Source organism: Salvelinus sp. IW2-2015, linkage group LG25 (genome assembly GCF_002910315.2).
Source record: "Salvelinus sp. IW2-2015 linkage group LG25, ASM291031v2, whole genome shotgun sequence".
In the NCBI taxonomy this organism is placed as follows: Eukaryota; Metazoa; Chordata; class Actinopteri; order Salmoniformes; family Salmonidae; genus Salvelinus; species Salvelinus sp. IW2-2015.
This window is the reverse complement of record NC_036865.1, coordinates 4,557,953-4,580,261: the sequence shown is the minus strand read 5'-3', so window position 1 is coordinate 4,580,261 and position 22,309 is coordinate 4,557,953. Positions and strand designations below refer to the sequence as shown.

The following is a 22,309-nucleotide window of genomic DNA, read 5'->3' as shown; positions in this document are numbered from 1 at the left end:
GGTGAGTATTTACTTGAGTAGATTGCCAGAGGAATCAGACCCAGAGCACAATATCGCCACTAATCAATCGGGATATTGTGTTAAAGGCAGGGTTGAACTCAATCCAATTCGAATAATCCTAATTGAAAAGTAATGAAGAACATTAGAATTTCAGTGGAATTAAACGGAATTGACACCCAACCATGGTTAAAGATGTACTCCTCAATCTATTTTGATTCAAAAAGTAGCATTTTGATTCAAACGTGGCAGTTACATTTACCAGCCCTCGGTTTACAAAGACAAATGTTCTGGGCTCACTGTGGGCAGAAAAAAAAAGATTGAGGAGTGTAGCTTTAAACCTTAAATGTTATCATGCAGTGGTATTCCTCTTATCACTCTCCCTTGGCATTTGACTGATCCTACTACACAAAATACAACCGAAGTTGAGGGTGAAACAGAGAACAGAGAACACATGTGGACTGAGATATAAAGCTAAGCTTTCCTGGCAAAATAATCAAAGAACACATCATTCCAACAATTCAAATTGTACATTTTTTTGTTGTTGTTGATACGTAGATTTCTATCTTGATACGTCTGGGTCATTTATTTTTCTCCTGAGGACCTAAGGTAATGGAACGGAGAAGATAACGGTAGTGGTAATGTTAGTGGTGTTTGAAATGTAGTGAAATTATGACAACATTACAACACAGTTACTTTCCAGTGGAACAACAGATGGGATCCATGGCATCAGTTGAAATGTAACATTTGAAAGGAAAGTTTTTTTATGCACATTTCATATGCAAGAAACGTTGAAGGTTGCTCAAATCTTAGAATGTCATATACCTCAGCCTATTTGGGGCATTACATTACATGAGTGTGGTCAATATGTAGACCTTCAGTTTGGAAATTGTTTGGATTATTCATGCAATGGATATTAGTTAACAAATGCTTTAAAAGGGCCTGATTAGGATGATGAATTAACTACAGTGTTTGGATATATGAGTATACATCCATACATACTACTTAAAAACGGTTTTGAACATTCACTAACACTTTACATTACGTTGCTGTTATACCTGTATAGTAACGCTGCAATTACTACACTCACAATACGTAATATTTTTTATCGCTTTGTAATTGTAATGGGCCTGAGTGGTTTTAGTTATTACGCAAGTGGAATAAGGAATAGTCCCGATTCCTCTTGTGTAATTACAAAAAACAGTTCAATTCCATTAAGCAATTACTGAGGTACTGTGTACAGTGTATTCAGAAAGTATTCAGACCCCTTCACTTTTTCCTCATTTTGTTGTGTTACAGCCTTATTCTAAATAAATATAAATAAATATAAATATCAATCTACACACAATACCTCATGATGACAAAGCACATTTTTTATTTTAGCAAATGTATTAAAAATAAATACCGGAAATACCTTATTTACATAAATATTCAGACCGTTTGCTATGAGACCCGAAATTGAGCTCAGGTGCGTCCTGTTTCCATTGATCATCCTTGAGATGTTTCTACAACTTGATTGGCGTCCATCTGTGGTAAATTCAAAACCCAGCCATGAGGTTGAAGGAATTGTCCGTAGAGCTCCGAGACAGGATTGTGTCGAGGGACAGATCTGGGGGAGGGTACCAAAAAATCTCTGCAGCGTTTAAGGTCCCCAAGAAGTGGCCTTCATTATTCTTGAATGGAAGAAGTTTGGAACCACCAAGACTCTTCCTAGAGCTGGCCGCCCGGTCAAACTGAGCAATCGGGGGAGAAGGGCCTAGGTCAGGGAGGTGACCAAGAACCTGATGGTCACTGACAGAGCTCCAATGTTCCGCTGTGGAGATGGGAGAACCTTCCAGAAGGACAACCATCTCTGCAGCACTCCACCAATCAGGCCTTTATGGTAGAGTGGCAAGACAAAAGCCACTCCTCAGTAAAAGGCACATGACAGCCCGCTTGGAGTTGGAAAATATGGTGGTGGCAGCATCGTGCTGTGGGGATGTTTTTCAGCGGGAGGGACTGGGAGACTAGATGAACGGAGCAAAGTACAGAGAGATCAGATCCTTGATGAAAACCTGCTCCAGAGCGTTCAGGACCTCAGACTGGGGGCGAAGGTTCACTTTCCAACAGGACAACGACCCTAAGCACACAGTCAAGACAATGCAGGAGTGGCTTCGGGACACGTCTCTGAATGTCCTTGAGGGGCCCAGCCAGAGCCTGGAATCTCTGGAGAGACTTGAAAATAGCTGTGCAGCAACGCTCCCCATCCAACCTGAGAGAGATTGAGAGAATCTGCAAAGAAGAATAGAAGAAACTCCCCAAATACAGGTGTGCCAAGCTTGTATCCTTATTCCCAAGAAGAATCGAACAGCATAATCGCTGCCAAAGGTACTGAATAAAGGGTCTGACTACTTAGGTAAATGTGATATTTCCATTTAAAATTTTTAATACATTTGCAAACATTTCTAAAAAACTATTTTTGCATTGACATTATGGAGTATAGTGTGTAGATTGATGAGGAAAAAAACACAATTTAATACATTTTAGAATAAGGCTGTAACGTCACAAAATTTGGAAAAAGTCAAGGGGTCAAGAATACTTTCCGAATGCACTGTATCAACATGTTAGTCTAATGTTGTTACTGGTGTAAATACAGTCTTTCTGCACATTAAGTGCAACTTAATGTAATGTGTTACCAAACGTTCTGAGCAAAAGAATGTTTGGGAGGGAGAGATGTTCGCTGTACCTCGTCATAGTTAAAGACAGTGGCAGGAATGTTTGGTCCGAGGGGTCTGCTCGCTGTTTTCCCCTCATAAGTAGTCTGCTTCTATGAGAAGATAGGGATGATGAGATGAACACAAACACACTAATGGACACACACATTACCACCACTCATTTGTGAATGATGTGATCTGCATGTTGTTACATGGTAGACGTACTTGATGAATGAATATGGAAAATGAATGATTGGGAAAAGGAAGGATCGTTGACGCACTGCTGATCTCTCTGGGTTTTTAGAGGAATGCATTTTCTAACCGCGTCCACGTCGTATCACTTTACTCCACTTGCGATGTAAAAAGGAGAACAAAATAGTAGTAGTACGAATGTCAGAATAGCAAATTGGAAGAAAGTGAGAATGCGCCACGCCGTCTCCACTTTGTTGTTTTTGACATGTTTTGAAGGAATGTGTTGGGTTGAAAATAATTTGTCGAAGAATAATACTTTATTTTGTTTGAGATCACTCTGTTCCTTTGTTGGTTCCACTCCAAGCCATATTACTACATCAACCAAGTACTCGTTCATTTAGTTGCATATTCAGTCATTAGCCCAATCTATTTATTTTAACTTTATGTAACTAGGCAAGTCAGTTAAGAACAAATTCTTATTTTTCAATGACGGCCTAGGAACGGTGAGTTAACTGCCTTGTTCAGGGGCAGAACGACAGATTTTTACCTTGTCAGCTCGAGGATTCGATCTTGCAACCTTTCGGTTACTAGTCCAAAGCTCTAACCACTAGGCTACCTGCCGCCCTATAATGGAAGGACTATGCCTTAGGGAATAACAGTACATTTGAAGGGATATATCCGATACCTGTTGTACATGACCACGCATAAAATCTTCATTGAACCTAAGATTTTTCTCCATATCCTGGAGGAGGGTTTGTTGGCTGCTACGGATGTCAACATCTGACATAGGACGAGTGCTTGGAGGCAACTTCTTCTGCATGCCTTGAGGTGGCCTGTGGATCAAAGCAAATGTATTAGCAAAAAATGTATTTTACAATATACAAAACTGTAATATGATGAATTGAAGTGTAAGGTAAGAGGTCTAAGAGGTCCAAAGTTCCCAGAGTTTTCCAAAATCCCAGTTCCAGGAATCCTCCAACAAGGATTTATAGAAAAACCTGGGAACTTTGGGAATGTTTCTGGGAATTCAGGAATCATAGGGTCTTACCCATGAGCACTCCTGGGCAGGCCCATCGAGTTYGTGGCTTGTGTGGTGTGTAGAGAGGGCAGGACAGAGCTGAGGAAGGCCACATGGTTCTGGATGGGGCTGGGGGTGGAGGTGCTGGAGGTCGGGGACGCTGCCTGTGGGGGTGACTGCTGTGGCAGGGTGAACACAGAGTTGAGGTAGGCAGCAGGCAAAATGGAGGGTGAGGTGGGGGAGGACATGAAGGAAGGGGGGCTAGTGGGTGACTTGAGGACTCTGGTGGGGAAGACTCTGGGTTGRGGAGAGAACAGGTTGGGGTTGGAGGAGTTGAGCTCGGCAGCCAGCTCGTGGAGCAACGGAACTGGGGACTCTGTAGGGGAGGGACTCCTGACTGGAGAGAGGGGAGTCTGGGCAGTGATAAACTCTTTTGGCCTAGCATAGTTGAAGCTCTGTGAAGTGGSAGCCAGGTTGAGGAGGGAGGCATGAGTTGTTCTGAGAAGGGGGGAGGGGGAGGTGTTCTGCATGGTTGTAGGGGCCCTGTTGAAAGCTGCAGGGATYGAGCTGAGAGATGCTYTGGGGGCTGTATTCAGATGAGGTATGAGAGGTGTGTTAAACTGGGGTACGTGAATAGATTTAGGCAGGGATAAGGGGGCTAAGTTCAGCTGGGAAGAATGGGTGGTGTTTTGCAGGGTCATATAGGGTGAGGATGCAGGGCTGGTATGCAGGTGGGGTGCAGGAACAGTGCTCAGCAGAGGGGCAGACGAAGGGGAGCTCATACAAGACGAAGCTGTCTTCAGTTGAAGAGGGGATGGTAGGGTACCCATAATGGGTGCAGGAGGGGCTGTGTTCAGTAGCAGTGCAGAAGTAGTGTTTATTGGTGGTACAGGGCTTGTGTTTAGCAGGGGTGAAGAAGAAGAAAGAAAATAGGATTGGGTTGCGTATGGGTTCAGTAGTGGTGCAGAGGCAATGTTAAGCAGGGGTGCAGGGGCACTAGTGTTTAGCTGGGGTGCAGGGGTAGTGTTCAGTGTTGTCACAGGGGTGAAGTTGGGTAAGGGTGTTGGGGCTATGGTCGGTATGGGTGCGGGGTGGGTGGACTGCAGTGGCATGGGGGTAGATGAACGGGGTAGGCTTTGCTGGTTCTGGAGCTGGTGCTGGGGCTGGGGCTGGGGCTCGGGTTGCTTCCAGGCTGGCCAGGCAGATGCCTCCTCTTGGCTCTGGGTGGCTCCGGTTGGCTCAGTGTCAGTCTGCTGCTGCTCCATAAGCACCTGGTTGTGCAGAAGCTGCAGCTGGACAGGGTCTCTGAGAAAACAGAGATGGAAGATGTTAAAAACATGAACACTTTACATACTGAGTATACACAACTTTTTTCTTTCCATGACATAGACAYGTGAATCCAGGGGAAAGCTATGATCCCTTATTGATGTCACTTGTTAAATCCACTTCAATCAGTGTAGATAAAGCGGAGGAGACSGGTTAAAGAAGGATTTTTAAGCCTTGAGACCATTTGAGAAATGGATTATGTATGTGTGCCATTTAGAGGGTGAATGGGAAAGACAAAAGATTTAAGTGCCTTTCAACGAGGTATGGTAGTAGGTGCCAGGCGGTTTGTGTCAAGAACTGCAGCGATGCTGGATTTTTCACACTCAACCYTTTCCCATGTGTATCAAGAATGATCCACCACCCAAAGGACATCCAGCCAACTTGACACAACTGTGGCTTGACACGACTGTGGGAAGCATTGGAGTCAACATGGGCCAGCATCCCTGTGGAACGCTTTCGACACCTTGTAGAGTCCATGCTCCAACAAATTGAGGTTGTTCTGAGGGCAAAAGGGGGATGCAACTAAATATTAGGAAGGTGTTCCTAATGTTTGGTATACTCAGAGTATAATAAAACTAGCCTGGTCCCAGATCGGTTRGTGCTGTCTTGCCAACTCCTATGGTCATTGTCATGCCAAACCACAGAAGTTTCCAAGACAGTATAAACAGACCTGAGACCAGGCTATAATAAAAATCATATGTTTGTTCAAAAGTCTTAATGTGTTCGTCACCAAATAACTACAAATACTCTTAACACAGTTCCCTAAAAAGTAATGACCACAATGTGCCTTTCAGGGGGCTGGTAGGGGAAATAGTCTGCCCTTTTAAGGTATAGGAGCATCCAGACTCTAAACACACTCTGACTGGAAATGTCAGTAATGTGCTGTATCATGATTGCTATAAGAAAACCTTTCATTGCAACCTTATTGCATTGCAACATTATCCGAGCATTTTTTACATTTGTTTTACATTCAATATCAGTCACTTTGATAACATAAAGTGGAAAGGAGACAATAACCTATCAATAACCGAATCAATAACAATTATTAACACTATGCAAAACACTTCATCTTAGTGGCAGACATACTTTTTTCTTCAGACAAAAAAATGACAGACACAATGCCAGTGTGCAAAGATTTCTAGCATGCACAAAAGCATAAAATTGCACTTACATTAAGAAATGACCATCCTCAGTTTTTTGTAGTTTTAATCTCCACATAGCTAAGCACAGATATGTATTCAGTTGACAAATGAAAACTGGAATACAGCAGGTCAGATAGGGAGCTCAAGAGGAGACCCTCCCACCTCTAATGTTTACTGTTCTAAATACAGCCCACACAACTCAAGCGGCTTGCTACACTTCAAAACAAGGACCGTAAATGCAAAAATACATCCCGAAACCAAACACTTTTTAGAATTACTTTCAGAATAAAGCGTTTTCATCATAAAATCAACTGTCGGTGCAAATTTAGGGGGAAAATGGTGATAAAACTAATAGTTTGTTATCTGACTTGATATTTAACAGTTGTCTCCATATCATGTGAGGCTGTCACTCTGAGATCTTGGGACTCGTCTTAAGTTAGGATTTGTCTTAAGTTAAGTTCTACAAAATAAATTGAAAAATACTTAAGAAATATAGCTGCGAGCAGCAATGCATGGGGTTCATCGGATGACAGAAAGGACACAAGATCAGCTGGATAACAAATCAAGCACTCTATTATGTAGGAACTATCTTCCTTTATGTGCAATCAGTGAAAGAATTACCATGTTGATTTAAATCTCAGTTGGTACACCCCACATTAGCCTTCCAAAATACTTCAATACACRCTCACAGCTGAAWTACGCTGACTGCGCAAGTTGCAGGACTTCCAGTTTCTAATTTCACCGAATAATAGATCCACCTTCACTAAGTTCAGATCATATAATAGGGKAACAATAAGTGAACATACAGATATACTAATCACAATATTTCACATTGTTTGTCTGCATAATTTAAACGTGACATTAATTTGCATGAGACAAAATCCTCTTGAAGAATAGTTATTGCTCTAGTATGAAATCTAACGCGTTAGCTAGTTAGCGTCGCAAATTGGCATTCCGATAGCTAGCTGAGCAGTTTTACAAGAAAACGACTGAGATTACTCAAACACTGTAACTAGCTAAAAAGCTTTCCTTGGCGACAATGTTATTGGGGCGAGGTATGTTAGATTAACCTTTTAATTTGAGGTTTACTGTCATTGAAGTTAGTGGTCACTACTGGTTTAAGATCCGAGGCGAGAGAAACTGTACGCCATGTTTTGTGTTTAGGTAAGGGCTCGGAGTGACGTTACGCAACCTAGAAGCCTCAACCAATCACCCAACAGATATTAATGCCTCCAGGTATCCTACGAAAGGCAAATCTGCATGTGATAACACAGCATCTCCCCAAAACAGATGTTTTAGCATATTAGCGTATAGTGTGACCATGTTTGAATGCATCAACATTCTTTTCTCACTCTTTAAGTACTATTGTGATGAGCTCAAAGACCACATTTTGATCGAATAAGACTTTWAGTCCGTGAGAATAAGATTTTTTTACGATTATTTTAAGCATTAGTGTCAAAAAAGTGAATTGTTAATAGTTTCCTTATTTTTTAAGATATCAATGCCAAACTTAAAACTGCAATATGTAACGTTTTGGGCAAACCAACCAAATTCACATAGAAATGTGGGTTTTAYATCTGTCATTCTCATTGACCGCAAGTCTAGGAAGTGGTAGATCTGTTCTATGTGCACTATTGCTATGCTTCCCGTTCTTAGGTTTTGTTTCTGCATCTTTTACTTTTGGGTTTGTACACCAGCTTCAAACAGCTGAAAATACACWATTTTTGGTTATTAAAAATATATTTCAAATTGGTTTAGATGGTACAATGATTCTCTACACTTGTTTTGTAATCTTAATTTAGGGGAACTATTAGAATTTTAGCAACCAGGAAATGGAGCGATTTCTGCATATTGCACCTTTAAAATGGTTCATCATGGTTCATCATGACCCTAAAACATTTCAAGTTGATAGGGCATTGTGAAGTGGATTTAGAAAGGATTTAAATGGGTATGTACAATCTGACTTTCTGATTTATCAATAACTCAGCCATCTCTTAACCCTAGCTTTTCTCAAACTAAGTTAAGAGWTGTACCATGGGCCTACATACCGAATTTGGTGCTATTTGGACGTATGGTTCATGAGAATAAGTGTTTCAAAGGTTTTCCAATATTTCCAAGATAGAGGATAATCTATCCTGATGGGCCTTATGGGTCCTAGAGGCACATTTGTTCAGCATGAGGAAAAACATCTATARACACATTTTCAAGTCTCTATATCAAACAGGGCGGCGGATAATGAGGTTTTAAGTGAGACTGCTTATAACAGCATCACCTATAGACAATAGGTGCTATTCTTGCTGAACAASTTACTCATGGCCTCTAGTTTCTGTGTGACAAATTAGAAAAAAAGTCACCAATCTATGCTTGAGTTATTTGACAATGTCAAGCAAAAAAATGAATCAAAGCTTTGCTGTGAACCTCTAATTAGAATACTCACAGTTTGGGCTTGGCCAGGACTGGAGGTGGTTCCTTATTGGCCAACTGTGACATATCTTCATATGAATGGCTATCGGATGTTTCACTCTCGTTGTCTGTCTCATTCTCAGGCAGTTTAAAGTGCACACGGAGGCCTACCCTGGAGCTGGACCTGGGCCCATTGTGGCTCACCAGAACCCCAGGCTTGAGGCAAGAGGAGGTGGGGGGATCAGGGAGGTTTACGGGGGGAGGGGGCTCAGGTTTATGGAAAGGAGTCCCTTCCACTTTAGGACTCAGACCAATGGCAGGGTCTGATAACACTGAGAAGGCTCTGGAGTCTTCATGGTCAGTCTTGGGCACCTCGCCACTGCTCTTGGGCTCAGGGCGTAGCCTGCTGGAGCTAGTAGACAGGTCTGGGTGAGGGGTGCTCAGGTAGAGTGGATCCAGACAAGATGTGCTGGAGCTACGGGTGCCTATCCTGGGGCTGCTGCCCAGGATTAGTGGGTCCAGGCTYGGCATGCTGATGCTGACAGGGTCCTGGCGCAYCATGCTGGAGCTCAGAGGATCTAGACGGAGGGTACTGGTYCTCAGAGGGTCCAGTCGTAACGCGCTGGAACTGAGCGGATCCAGGCGGATGGTGTTGGAGTGAGGCTTGATGCTGTTGGTCACAGGAACCTCAGCTTGAGGCTTTAGACTGGGGGGAGTGAGATCTAATGAAGAGGGCTCTTGTGTGGACTTGTGTGGKGRTTTCACGTGGTTGTTGTTGGTGTTATCATTGCCTAATGAGGTACAGAGAGAAGGATAAGTACAGTGCCTAGTGAAAGTCTTCACACCCCTTGCACAGTTTTCACATTTTGCTGCCTTGAAATGAACACCTACAGATCTACATAACCTACTCGACATTTTCAAAGTGAACAAAAAATTATAGAACATTTAAAAAAAATATATATATATATTTAAATGAAGATGTCTTATTTTGTATGTCTTCACAACCCAGAGTTAATACTTGGTGGAAGCACCTTTGGCAGCAATTACACCTGTGAATTATTTTGAATAAGATTCGACCAAATCTTAGGGCAACATTCATCCATTGTTTTTGTCAAAATTGCAGAAGCTCAGTCAATTTAGTTGGGAATCATTGATGGACAGCAATATTGAAACCTTGTCTCTGATTTTCAAGCAGATTTAAGTCAGGACCCAGGACTGAGACTGGACCACTCAGGAACACTTAACACCTATTTAAAAAAGCCATTCTGGTGTGTCTTAGACATTGTAATTGTCCAGGTGAAARATAAAACTATTTTCCAGGGTTAGGTTTTCAGAAGACTGATGCAGGTCTTCCTCTTACTTTTTAACTGGGCTTTGCTCCTTTCTACTTATTTCTGATCCTGACAAACTCCCCAGTCCCTGTCAGTGACAAGCACACCCACCACAATACTTGAAAGTACAGAGGCTTTCACTCTGTAATGTGTTGTACTGGATTTGACCCAAACCTGAAGTTTTTAATTTAGGCCAAAAACTTCATTTCTTTCCCATGTTGTCTTGCAGTATTACTTAACGGCCTTGTTGCAAACAGAATTGATCATTTGGAGTGGATTTTTATTAAACGGTTGTCTTCTTTTCACTTTTTCATACAGGCCAGTAATGTGGAGTGAACGCAATGTTGTTGATCCTTGCACAGTTTTCTCTCAGCTCAGCCAATGAATTATGTGGCTGTTTTAAAATAATCCTAAACCTGATAGTGATGTCCCTGAGCAGTTTCCATTTTCCAGTTTCCATGGTCAGACCTTTGCAGTGTCTGGGTGATATGATACACCATCCACAGATGAATTACCATACTTGACTCTACTCAAAGGGATATTCAGTGTCTTCGAACGATTTCTTAACCTCCCCTGATCTATGCCTGTCTAAAAATGTATCCCAGACATCATCGYTGGCTCTGAGGTCGAATCATTGTTTGACATTCAGAATCCAATTGAAGGACCTTACAGAGACAGGGGAAGTTGTTCTCAAATCATTCAAACCTAGTGCTGAGCAATTWGTGCRTTTTGAGGTCAGTTCGGTTTCGGTTCTATTATAAAAAAAGAATCACGGTTATTGATTTCGGTTACGATCATTTTTTGGAACATTAAATGCCTATGTGGGTTGAATGCTGTAAKACAGAATAAAACAATTCATAAATGTTCGGTGATGGTAGTCACTGCCCATTWCTGCTTTTCACTTATTGACAATCATTTATTCACATTACRTTAATCAAATATTTCAGTRGTTGTGTACATTACATTTGTTTTATTTGATGGCTTTATTATTTCATTCCAAGTCATCATCTCGTTRCTTTAGAGCTGCTGCCTATGCTGCCTATCAATATCACCATTTTAGAAGTTCTTGAAAGTAAACCATACTTTTATGACCGCTGAATACCAACTATCAWTCYATTAGATCATGTATTTTCAGGTAGAGATACCTCGCGAAGCAACTGCTCTCTATCCCACTCAATCGTGCATTCTTCTGTCTCTTCCCATTCTTCGGTCTCTTCTCTCTGTGTCTGCCCCACACTAACCTACTGTAGCAGGCGTAAAAGAAACACACCGACCGGACAAGTAGGCCCGCAATGGAATATGGTCATTGTAGTTCATTACCGCGTTTTCTGCAGTAAACTATGTATAATATTGGCCTATTGGAAACTACAACTCCCTACTACATCGCACAGTTCGGTTTGATCGTGTACAAAGCTCTCCCTCGCCCTCCATTTGGTAAATCTGACCACAATTTGGTAAATCTGACCACAATTKTATCCTCTTGATTCCTGCTTACAAGCTAAAATTAAAGAAGGAAGCACCAGTGACTCGGTCTATAAAAAAGTGGTCAGATGAAGCAGATGCTAAACTACAGGACTGTTTTGCTATCACAGACTGGAACATGTTCCAGGATTCTTCGGATGGCATTGAGGAGTACACCACATCAGTCACTGGCTTTATCAATAAGTGCATCGAGGACATCGTCCCCACAGTGACTGTATGTACATACCCCAACCAGAAGCCATGGATTACAGGCAACATCCGCACTGAGCTAAAGGGTAGAGCTGCCGCTTTCAAAGTGCGGGACTCTAACCCGGAAGCTTATAAGAAATCTTGCTATGCCCACKGATGAACCATCAAACAGGCAAAGCGCCAATACAGGGCTAAGATTGAATCATACTACACCGGCTCCGACGCTCGTCTTATGTGGTAGGGCTTGCAAACTATTACAGACTACAAAGGGAAGCACAGCCGCGAGCTGCCCAGTGACACGAGCCTACCAGACGAGCTAAATCACATATATGCTCGCTTCGAGGAAAGCAACACTGAGGCATGCATGAGAGCATCAGCTGTTCCGGACAACTGTGCTGATCACGCTCTCCGTAGCCGACGTGAGTAAGACCTTTAAAAAGGTCAACATTCACAAGGCCGAGGGGCCAGACGGATTACCAGGATGTGTGCTCCGGGCATGTGCTGACCAACTGGCAGGTGTCTTCACTGACATTTTCAACATGTCCCTGATTGAGTCTGTAATACCAACATGTTTCAACCAGACTACCATAGTCCCTGTGCCCAAGAACACTAAGGCAACCTGCCTAAAAGACTACAGACCCGTGGCACTCAGGTCCGTAGCCATGAAGTGCTTTGAAAGGCTGGTCATCGCTCACATCAACACCATTCTTTCCAGAAACCCTAGACCCACTCCAATTGGCATACCGCCCCAACAGATCCACAGATAACGCAATCTCTATTCCACAGTGTCCTCTTCCCACCTTGACTAAAGGAACACCTACATGAGAATGCTGTTCATTGACACAGCTCAGCGTTCAACACCATAATACCCTCAAAGCTCTCACTAAGCTAATGATCCTGAGACTAACACCTCCCTCTGTAACTGGATGCCTGGACTTCCTGACGGGCCACCCCCAGGTGGTGAGGGTAGGTAGCAACACATCTGCCACGCTGATCCTCAACACTGGAGCCCCTCGGGGTGCGTGCTCAGTCCCTCCTGTACTCCCTGTTCACCCACGACTGCGTGCCGGAACGACTCCAACACCATCATTAAGTTTGCAGACGACACAACAGTGGTAGGACTGATCACCGACAATGACGAGACAGCCTATAGCGAGGAGGTCAGAGTCTTGGCCGGGTGGTGCAGAAAGCACAGTTATTCCCGCAACACAAGACTAAGGAGATGATTGTGGACCACAGGAAAAGGAGGAACGAGGGCTTGCAAACTATTACAGACTACAAAGGGAAGCACAGCCGCGAGCTGCCCAGTGACACGAGCCTACCAGACAAGCTAAATCACATATATGCTCGCTTCGAGGAAAGCAACACTGAGGCATGCATGAGAGCATCAGCTGTTCCGGAACAACTGTGTGATCACGCTCTCCGTAGCCGACGTGAGTTCTCATTGATGGGGCTGTAGTGGAGCAGGTTGGGAGCTTTCTAGTTCCTTGGTGTCACCAACAAACTAGAATGGTCCAAACATACCAAGACAGTCTTGAAGAGGGCACGACATAGCCTATTCCCCCTCAGGAAACTAAAAAGATTTGGCATGGGTCCTCAGATCCTCAAAAGGTTCTACAGCTGCTACATCGAGAGCATCCTGACTGGTTGCATCACTGCCTGGTACGGCAACTGCTCGGCCTCCGACCGCAAGGCACTACAGAGGGTAGTGCGTACGGCCCAGTACATCACTGGGGCTAAGCTGCCTGTCATTCAGGACCTCTACACCAGGCGGTGTCAGAGGAAGGCCCTAAAAATTGGCAAAGATCCCAGCCACCCCAGTCATAGACTGTTCTGTCTACTACCGCATGGCAAGCGGTACCGGAGTGCCAAGTCTAGGACAAAGAGGCTTCTCAACAGCTTTTACCCCCAAGCCATAAGACTCCTGAACAGGTAATCAAATGGCTACCTGGACTATTTCCATTGTGTGCCCCCCCCAACCCCTTTTATGCTGCTGCTACTCTCTGTTTATCATATATGCATAGTCACTTTATCCATACCAACATGTATATACTACATCAATTAGCCCGACTAACCGGTGCCTGTATATAGCCTCGCTACTGTTATAGCTTCGCTAGTGTATATAGCCTCGCTACTGTTATTTTTCACTGTCTTTTTACTGTTGTTTTTTATTTCTTTACCTATCTATTGTTCACCTAATACCTATTTTTTACTTAAAAATTGCACTGTTGGTTAGGGCCTGTAAGTAAGCATTTCACTMTAATACCTGTTGTATTCGGCGAACGTGGCAAATAAACTTTGATTTGATCTGATTTATCTCTAGAGAAACTGCTCAATGTGTGCAGTGAGCTCACAGAAAAAAACCTGAACAAAATGGAATTCAATTAATTGAACCAACATCGGTCAAAATAACCAACATTTCGGTTAATGCTCAGCACTATTAAAACCACAACTATGTCAAACTGATGGATTGTTGTGGGATTTTGTATGGAATTATTTGCTCCTTAACTTATTTAGATGTGCCAAGGCAAGTGGTGTGAAGACCTTCAAAAACAACCCTTCTTTGTTTTTGTTTTATTCTATAATTTTTCTTTCACTTGGAAAATGTGGAGTAGGTTGTGAAGATCAGTGAACATTTCATTTATAGGAAATCAATGGGAAAATGTATGGGAAAATGTAATCCCTTTTTAGATGCTAACTGTTCAAGGGTGATTAGATTTTCACTAGAAACTGTAAACATAGTCTCCAAATACAATCTTACTAATAGAACTGTCAAGTCTAAACCTTGTTTGTAAGCCAGTGACGTTACCTTTCACCCTTAGCGCAGCAARACTGGATACAGTTCCATATTTGTTGCTTGCAGTGCAAGTGAARGTTCCAGAATCTTCWGGGAAGACCTCAGCAATAACCAAAGTGCATATTTCCTCTAAAGGGAATACAAAATGAAGGAGATGAGGGTAGCACCAGCTGAATGTCACTGTTGAAGTTCAGGCAACATGACTCATAGATTAAAGGGCAGAGAAGTTACTATAACAGCAATGCAGCTGTACTATGTAGCTAACCTATCCTTTCGTATACAGTATGCACAGTGAAAAAGAAACAGGCAGTAAGCCTSTACATTGTAAAATATGTCTGAATTTCTATTTATAGCTATTACTCAATATGCTGTCTAAGCCACAGAGAACTAATATGCATTCATATAATGCATATGCTGCACAGGAGGCTGCTGAGGGGAGGAAGACTRATAATAATGMCCCGTACTCCCCAATTAAGGTGCCAGCAGCTGCCTGTGATATGCTGTGAGTGAGCAGTTTTTCCAATGGCACAGCAGCTACATGTTTCCAATCACGAGTGCTTCCCTGTGTTTCAGACACTCTGAAAGGCTCTGTGACCATGTTAGTTCAACAGACACAGGTTGTAAGCGTCCTTATAAGGTTGAGTTTTAGGAGGAGAAGCAAACTGGCTGTTACTCAGAGGAGTTACAGTAGCTACAGCCCCAGACAGATACTGTAAACACCTTGGAAGAGAAATGGTGTACACTGTTTCATAGAAAATATCACTTAGGCTACAGTAGGACGTTGACTTTCTGAGGGAAGCACCAGTCGTGTTTTCAAAATGTAGTATTGTATCTAATGCTGGTATATTTTGCGAATACAATTTACTATTCAGTAACACACCACACCAAATACTTTGATACATGCAGAAATATGCTCCATCTTAAGATTTTACAATTATAGTAATTGTACCATGACAGTCTCTCCTTTGCATAATACGTACCTGATTCAGCCATGGATCGAGGCTCTAAAAAATAAGAAAATGCTAATATATATATAATTGTTTAAAATCATAGAGCTACTCATGTTGCCTTCTAAAAAACTTGCGCTCAGTTTTATTTTTTAGGTTCTTTAAAAGTTTATTTGAGATACTGTTACAGTTTTCAGAATGCTTACATTGAATCATTTCAAAGATTGCTCCATATCAGTGGAAATGTACTATTGAACTAATACAAGATAATTGCTGTACATCACAGAAAAATATCATAAGATGAATGTACATTATTCTGAAACATAGTAAAGGAGTAAAGGAGTTGGACTTACTCTTCTGCAGGATCCTGAAGTCAGGGGAGTCCTCTATGATGGTTCCTTCTCTGTACCAGTCCACCTTGGGGGAGGGCACCCCTTTAACACGGCACTCTAGCACCACCAGCTGGCTCTCCGACGCCAAAAGGTCCTGCAGACTCTGACGGGCCAAGTAGAGTGGGCATCCATCCAGTTCATCATCACACACACAAAACGTACAATTTCTAAAGTACATAACCTTTCAAATGTACTACAGTGCCTTCAGAAAATATTCACACCCCTTGACTTTTTCCACATTTTGTTGTGTTACAGCCTGAATTTAAAAAGGATTCAATTGAGATTTTTGGTCACTGGCCTACACACAAAACACCATAATGTTAAAGTAGAAATATATTTTTCAAATTTTTTACAAATTAATCAAATTTGAAAAGCTGAAATGTATTGAATCAATAAGTATTCAACTCCTTTATTATGGCAACCCTAAATACGTTCAGGAGTAAAAATTTGTTTAACAAGTCAGATAATAAGTTTCACTCTGTGTGCATTACTTTTTGAATGACTACCTAGCTATATTCTGTTCTCAACAAGGCACTAAAGTAATACTTCAAAAAAATGTAGGAAACCATTCACTTTTTGTCCTGAATACAAAGTGTTWTGTTTGCGGCAAATCCAATACAACACATTACTGAATACCTCTCTCTATATTTTGAAGCATAGTGGTTGCTGCATCATGTTATTGGCATGCTTGTAATCGTTAAGGACTCTGGAGTTTTTCAGGATAAAAAAGAAACGTAATGAAGTTAAGCACAGGCAAAATCCTAGAGGAAAACCTGGTTCAGTCTGCTTTCCACCAGACTCTCGGAGATGAATTCACCTTTCAGCAGYACAATAACCTAAAACACAAGGCCAAATCTACATTTGAGTTGCTTACCAAGAAGACAGTGACTGTTCCTGAGTGGCCGACTTAAATCTATGGCAAGACCTGAAAATGGTTGTCTGGCAATGATCAACAACCAATTTGACAAAGCTTGAAGAGCTTTTTTTCTGTGGCCGACGTGAGTAAGTAATTGAAGCATGTTACCCCTCGCAAGGCTGCCAGCCCAGACGGCATCCCTAGCCGTGTCCTCAGAGCATGCGCAGACCAGCTGGCTGGAGTGTTTACGGACATACAGTATTCAATCTCTCCCTATTCCAGTCTGCTGTCCCCACTTGCTTCAAGATGTCCACCATTGTTCCTGTACCAAAGAAAGCAAAGGTAACTGAACTAAATGACTATCGCCTCGTAGCACTCACTTCTGTCATCATGAAGTGCTTTGAGAGGCTTGTTAAGGATCATATCACRTCTACCTTACCTGACACCCTAGACCCACTTCAATTTGCTTACCCAATAGATCCACAGACGATGCAATCGCCATCGCATTGCACACTGCACCATCCCATCTGGACAAGAGGAATACCTATGTAGAATGCTGTTCATTGACTATAGCTCAGCATTCAACACCATATTACCCTCCAAGCTCATCATTAAGCTCGAGGCCCTGGGTCTTGATCCCGCCCTGTCCAACACCACCACTTAGCTGATGACAGGGGCCCCACAAGGGTGCATGCTCAGCCCCCTCTTGTACTCCCTGGTCACCCATGACTGCGTGGCCACGTCGCCAACTCAATCATCATGTTTGCAGATGACACAACAGTAGTAGGCCTGATTACCAACAATGACGAGACAGTCTACAGGGAGAAGGTGAGGGCTCTGGGAGTGTGGTGCCAGGAAAATAACCTCTCACTCAACGTCAACAAAACAAAGGAGCTGATTGTGGACTTCGGGAAACAGCAGAGGGAGCACTCCCATATCCACATCGACGGGACAGAAGTGGAGAAGGTGGAAAGCTTCAAGTTCCTCGCCGTACACATCACTGACGATCTGAAATGGTCCACCCACACAGACAGTGTGGTGAAGAAGGCGCAATAGCGCAATAGCGCCTCTTCAACCTCAGGAGGCTGAAGAAATTTGGCTTGGCCCCTAAAACCCTCACAAACTTGTCGGGCTGTATCACCAACTGGTACGGCAACTGCACCGCCCGCAACCGCAGGGGTCTCCAGAGGTAGGTGCGGTCTGCCCAATGCATCACCGGGGGCAAACTACRTGCCCTCCAGGACATCTACAGCACCCGATGTCACAGGAAGGCCAAAAAGATCATCAAAGACAACAACCAACCGAGCCATGGCCTGTTCACCCCTCTACCATCCAGAAGGRGAGGTCAGTACAGGTGCATCAAAGCTGGGACTGAGAGACTGAAAAACAGCTTCTATCTCAAGGCGATCAGGCTGTTAAATAGCCATCACTAGCRGGCTTCCACACGGTTACTTTAATAATGGAGCACTAGTCACTTTAATCATGTTTAAATAATGTTTCCATACTGCTTTACTCATCCCATATGTATATACTGTATTCTATTCTATGTATTTTAGTCAATGCCACTCCGACATTCCTCGATCTAATACTTATATATATATTTATCTTAATTCCATTATTTTACTTATAGATTTGTGTGTATTGTTGTGAATTGTTAGATACTACTGTACTGTTGGAGCTAGGAACACAAGCATTTAGCTACACCCGCAATTACATCTTCTAAATATGTGTATGTGACCAATAAAATTTGATTCGATTTTTTGAAAACAATTATTATATGCAAATATTGTACAATCCAGGTGTGGAAATCTCATAGAGACTTACCCAGAAAGACTCACGGATGTAATCACTGCCAAAGGTGCTGCTACAAAGTAAATGTCTGAAAACATGTTTTCCCTTTGTAATTGTCGGGTATTGTGTGTAGATGAGTGAGAAAATACATATATTTAATGAATTTCGAATTCAGTCTCTAACACAACAAAATATGGAATAAGTCAAGGGTTATGAATAGTTTCTGAAGGCACTGTATATAAGATAATATCATCTTTTTTTGCTTGATGGTGAAGTTGACATTGTACATACTGTATCTTCTAATTATTAATAGTATGGATAATATTAGTAGGGTACCTTTGTGAAAACAGGGGCAGCGATGATCGGCCTCCCGTCTAGACCTTGAGGATAGGCGTCTAGACCTAGGTTARAGCTGTCACCGTTTAGGTTCTAAAAAAAAAAAAAAGGATTCCATCATTTAAGTAACCAAACACAAATACACATTATTGTTAAGTACTTGAATAAAGATKGCTGAGTAGAAAGGAAAGTTAGACAAATTTCAGATATCTGGAATTTCCATTTATATGTTTGCAGTATATTCAGCAGCCAGAGGGTTTTCAYCAGAATATTACCTCAGATAGAGTCGTCTGTATGGGAGCCACCTGGGCAGGCAGTGTAGAYGAAGCCACCTGGGTCAGCGGTAGTGCCGTGGTAGTGACTGTCTTTGTCTGTAATGCTGTGGACGTCACTGGGACAGGCGACGGTGTTGACAGGGACGGTGTTGACACCTCCTGCGCCAGTACTGACACTKTGTCCACAGGTGGWAGATCTAGAGTGCAGACTAACTGGACAGGTGACGGTGCTGACGTCTCCTGGGCAGGGGACAATGTAAACGTCACCTGGGTGAGTGTTGCTGTCACCTCCGTAACAGGAAGGACKGTAGTAGTTACCTTGACAGGTACAGATGAAGTGACTACCTGGCAAGACGGCAGTGAGGTGGCCTCCTGTGGCTGTTCTTTAGTACAGATGGGTGTGCCTTCCTCAGAAACAGACACAGCACAGACCACTGAATGTAAAGATGGAGCAGTCGGTTGATCTGAGGTCCTCTGCAGCCTTTAGGTTTACAGGGGAAACAGGATACATTGTAACTAACCAGGTCAKACTGGGCTATAATTATTTTTGACAGCGTTGAAGTTACATACAGTGCCTTCAGAAAGTATTCATACCCCATGACTTACTCCACATTTTGTTGTGTTACAGCCTMGATTCCAAATAAATTACACATAATGACAAAGTGAAAACATGTTTTTAGAAATGTTTAGAAAATTAAAGAAATAACTCATTTATATAAGCATTCATCACAACCCTGAGTCAATACTAGAAGCAACAACTACAGCGGTGATTCTTTCTAGAAGCAACAATTACAGCGGTGATTCTTTCTGGGAAAGTCTGTAAGAGCTTTCCACACCCGCATTGTGCAACATTGGCCATTATTATTTTAAAAATTCTTCAAGCTCTGTCAAATTGGTTGTTGATCATTGCCATTTTCAGGTCTTGCCATAGATTTTCAAGTAGATTTCAATCAAAACTGTAACTCGGCCACTCAGGAACACTCGTGAGCTCCTGAGTGGTGCAACGGTCTAAGGCACTGCATCTCAGTGCTAGAGGCGTCACTACAGACCCTGGTTCGATTCCAGGCTGTATCATAACCGGCCGTGATTGGGAGTCCCAAAGGGTGGCGCACAATTGGCCCAGCATCATCCGGGTTAGGGTTTGGCCGGGGTAGGCCGTCATTGTAAATAAGTATTTGTTCTTAACTGACTTGCCTAGTCAAATAAAGGTTAAATAAAAACAATACAAAAATGTTTTTGAACCAGGTTCTCTTCTAGGGTTTTGCCTGTGCTTAGCTACATTCCGTTTATTTTTTACCCTGAAAAACTCCCCAGTCCTCAACGATTACAACATACCAATAACATGATGCAGCCACCACTATGCTTGAAAATATGGAGAATGGTACTTAGTAATGTGTTGTATTGGATTTGTCCCAAACATAACACTTTGTATTCAGGACAAAAAGTGAATTGCTCTGCCAGGTTTCTTGCAGTTTTACTTTAGTGCCTTGTTGCAAACAGGATGCATGTTTTGGAATATTTGTATTCTGTACAGGCTTCCATCTTTTCTCTTTGTCAATAGGTTAGTATTGTAGAGTAACTACAATGTTGTTGATCCATCTTCAGTTTTCTCCTATCACAGCCATTAAACTCTTTAACTSTTGTAAAGTCACTATTGGCCTCATGGTGAAATCCCTGAGCGGTTTCCTTCCTCTCCTCCAACTGAGTTAGGAAGGACACCTGTATCTTCATAGTGACTGGGTGTATTTACACACCATCCAAAGTGTAATTAATAACTTCACTATGCTGAAATAGATAGCCACGGTCTGCTTTTCTTTTACCCATCTACCAATATGTACAAAGGCGGAGGTAGCGGTCCTGCTGCTGGGTTGTTGCCCTCCTACGGCCTCCTCCACGTCTCCTGATGTACTGGCCTGTCTCCTGGTAGCGCCTCCATGCTCTGGACACTACGCTGACAGACACAGCAAACCTTCTTGCCACAGCTCGCATTGATGTGCCATCCTGGATGAGCTGCACTACCTGAGCCACTTGTGTGGGTTGTAGACCTTCGTCTCATGCTACCACTAGAGTGAAAGCACCGCCAGCATTCAAAAGTGACCAAAACATCAGCCAGGAAGCATAGGAACTGAGAAGTGGTCTGTGGTCACCACCTGCAGAACCACTCCTTTATTYGGGGTGTCTTGCTAATTGCCTATAATTTCCACCTGTTGTCTATTCCATTTGCACAACAGCATGTGAAATTTATTGTCAATCAGTGTTGCTTCCTAAGTGGACAGTTTGATTTCACAGAAGTGTGATTGACTTGGAGTTACATTGTGTTGTTTAAGTGTTCCCTTTATTTTTTTGAGCAGTGTATGTTTGAGATTCACTCCTTGACTAAGGGAATTTACAGAAAATTGTATGTGTTGGGGTACAGAGTTGAGGTAGTCATTCAGAAATCARGTTAAACACTATTATTGCACACAGAGTGAGTCCAAGTGACTATTATTGCACACAGAGTGAGTCCATGCAACATATTATGTGACTTGTTAAGCACATTTTTAGACCTGAAATTATTTAGGCTTTCCAAAACAAAGGGCTTATTGACTCAAGACATTTCAGCTTTTCATTAAAAAAAAAAGGCCACTATCGGCATATCTATTTATTATGTCCATCGAAATGTTACCAGATTCAACAATCATATCAAAGGGCTAGAAATCCAGGGTTTAAAAACAAAGGAGTCATTGTACGCTGATGATTAATGTTTTCTTTTAAATCCACAGTTTTGATCCCTCCATAGCCTCATAGAGGATCTAGATAATTTTTTTGGACCTCTCTGGATTACAACCAAATTATGATTAGTGTACTATATTACGTATTGGATCACAATTTGTATTATATTTTACATTACCGTGTAGTTTACCAATAAAAATGGTCTGACGGTGAAGTGGACATACACGGTATTCATATCCCGAAAGAAAGAAATGATCTCACTACAATACATTTTAATAGAAAGTTAGCAAAACTAGACAAGATCTTGCCACCATGGAAAGGAAAATACCTGTCTATTTGTGGAAAAATCACCCGTATTAACGTTTTGGGAAGAGATTTTCGATGTACCAATTCTATGGCACATGCTTTATGAACTGATACACAAAATGAC

At 42.3% G+C, this 22,309-nt stretch overlaps 1 protein-coding gene across 7 annotated transcripts in view; it reads right to left on the bottom strand.

Annotated features, from left to right (window-relative positions):
• mypn (myopalladin) overlaps positions 1-22,309 on the bottom strand; it is a 55,325-nt gene that overhangs the window by 8,286 nt on the left and 24,730 nt on the right. The window contains exons 5-14 of one of the 7 annotated variants that reach the window (XM_023970322.2): positions 19,513-19,648; positions 19,168-19,407; positions 18,893-18,985; positions 15,871-16,012; positions 15,551-15,574; positions 14,583-14,699; positions 8,806-9,562; positions 3,931-5,205; positions 3,568-3,715; positions 2,723-2,803 (exon numbers count right to left, since the gene is read on the bottom strand). In XM_023970322.2, coding sequence (XP_023826090.1) covers positions 2,723-2,803; positions 3,568-3,715; positions 3,931-5,205; positions 8,806-9,562; positions 14,583-14,699; positions 15,551-15,574; positions 15,871-16,012; positions 18,893-18,985; positions 19,168-19,407; positions 19,513-19,648 — 3,013 coding nt within the window. Of the gene's footprint in view, positions 1-2,722; positions 2,804-3,567; positions 3,716-3,930; positions 5,206-6,397; positions 6,489-8,805; positions 9,563-14,582; positions 14,700-15,550; positions 15,575-15,870; positions 16,013-18,892; positions 18,986-19,167; positions 19,408-19,512; positions 19,649-22,309 lie in introns of those variants that run through there. The other 6 variants (XM_070434870.1, XM_023970324.2, XM_023970323.2 and 3 more) reach the window with 6 other exon arrangements.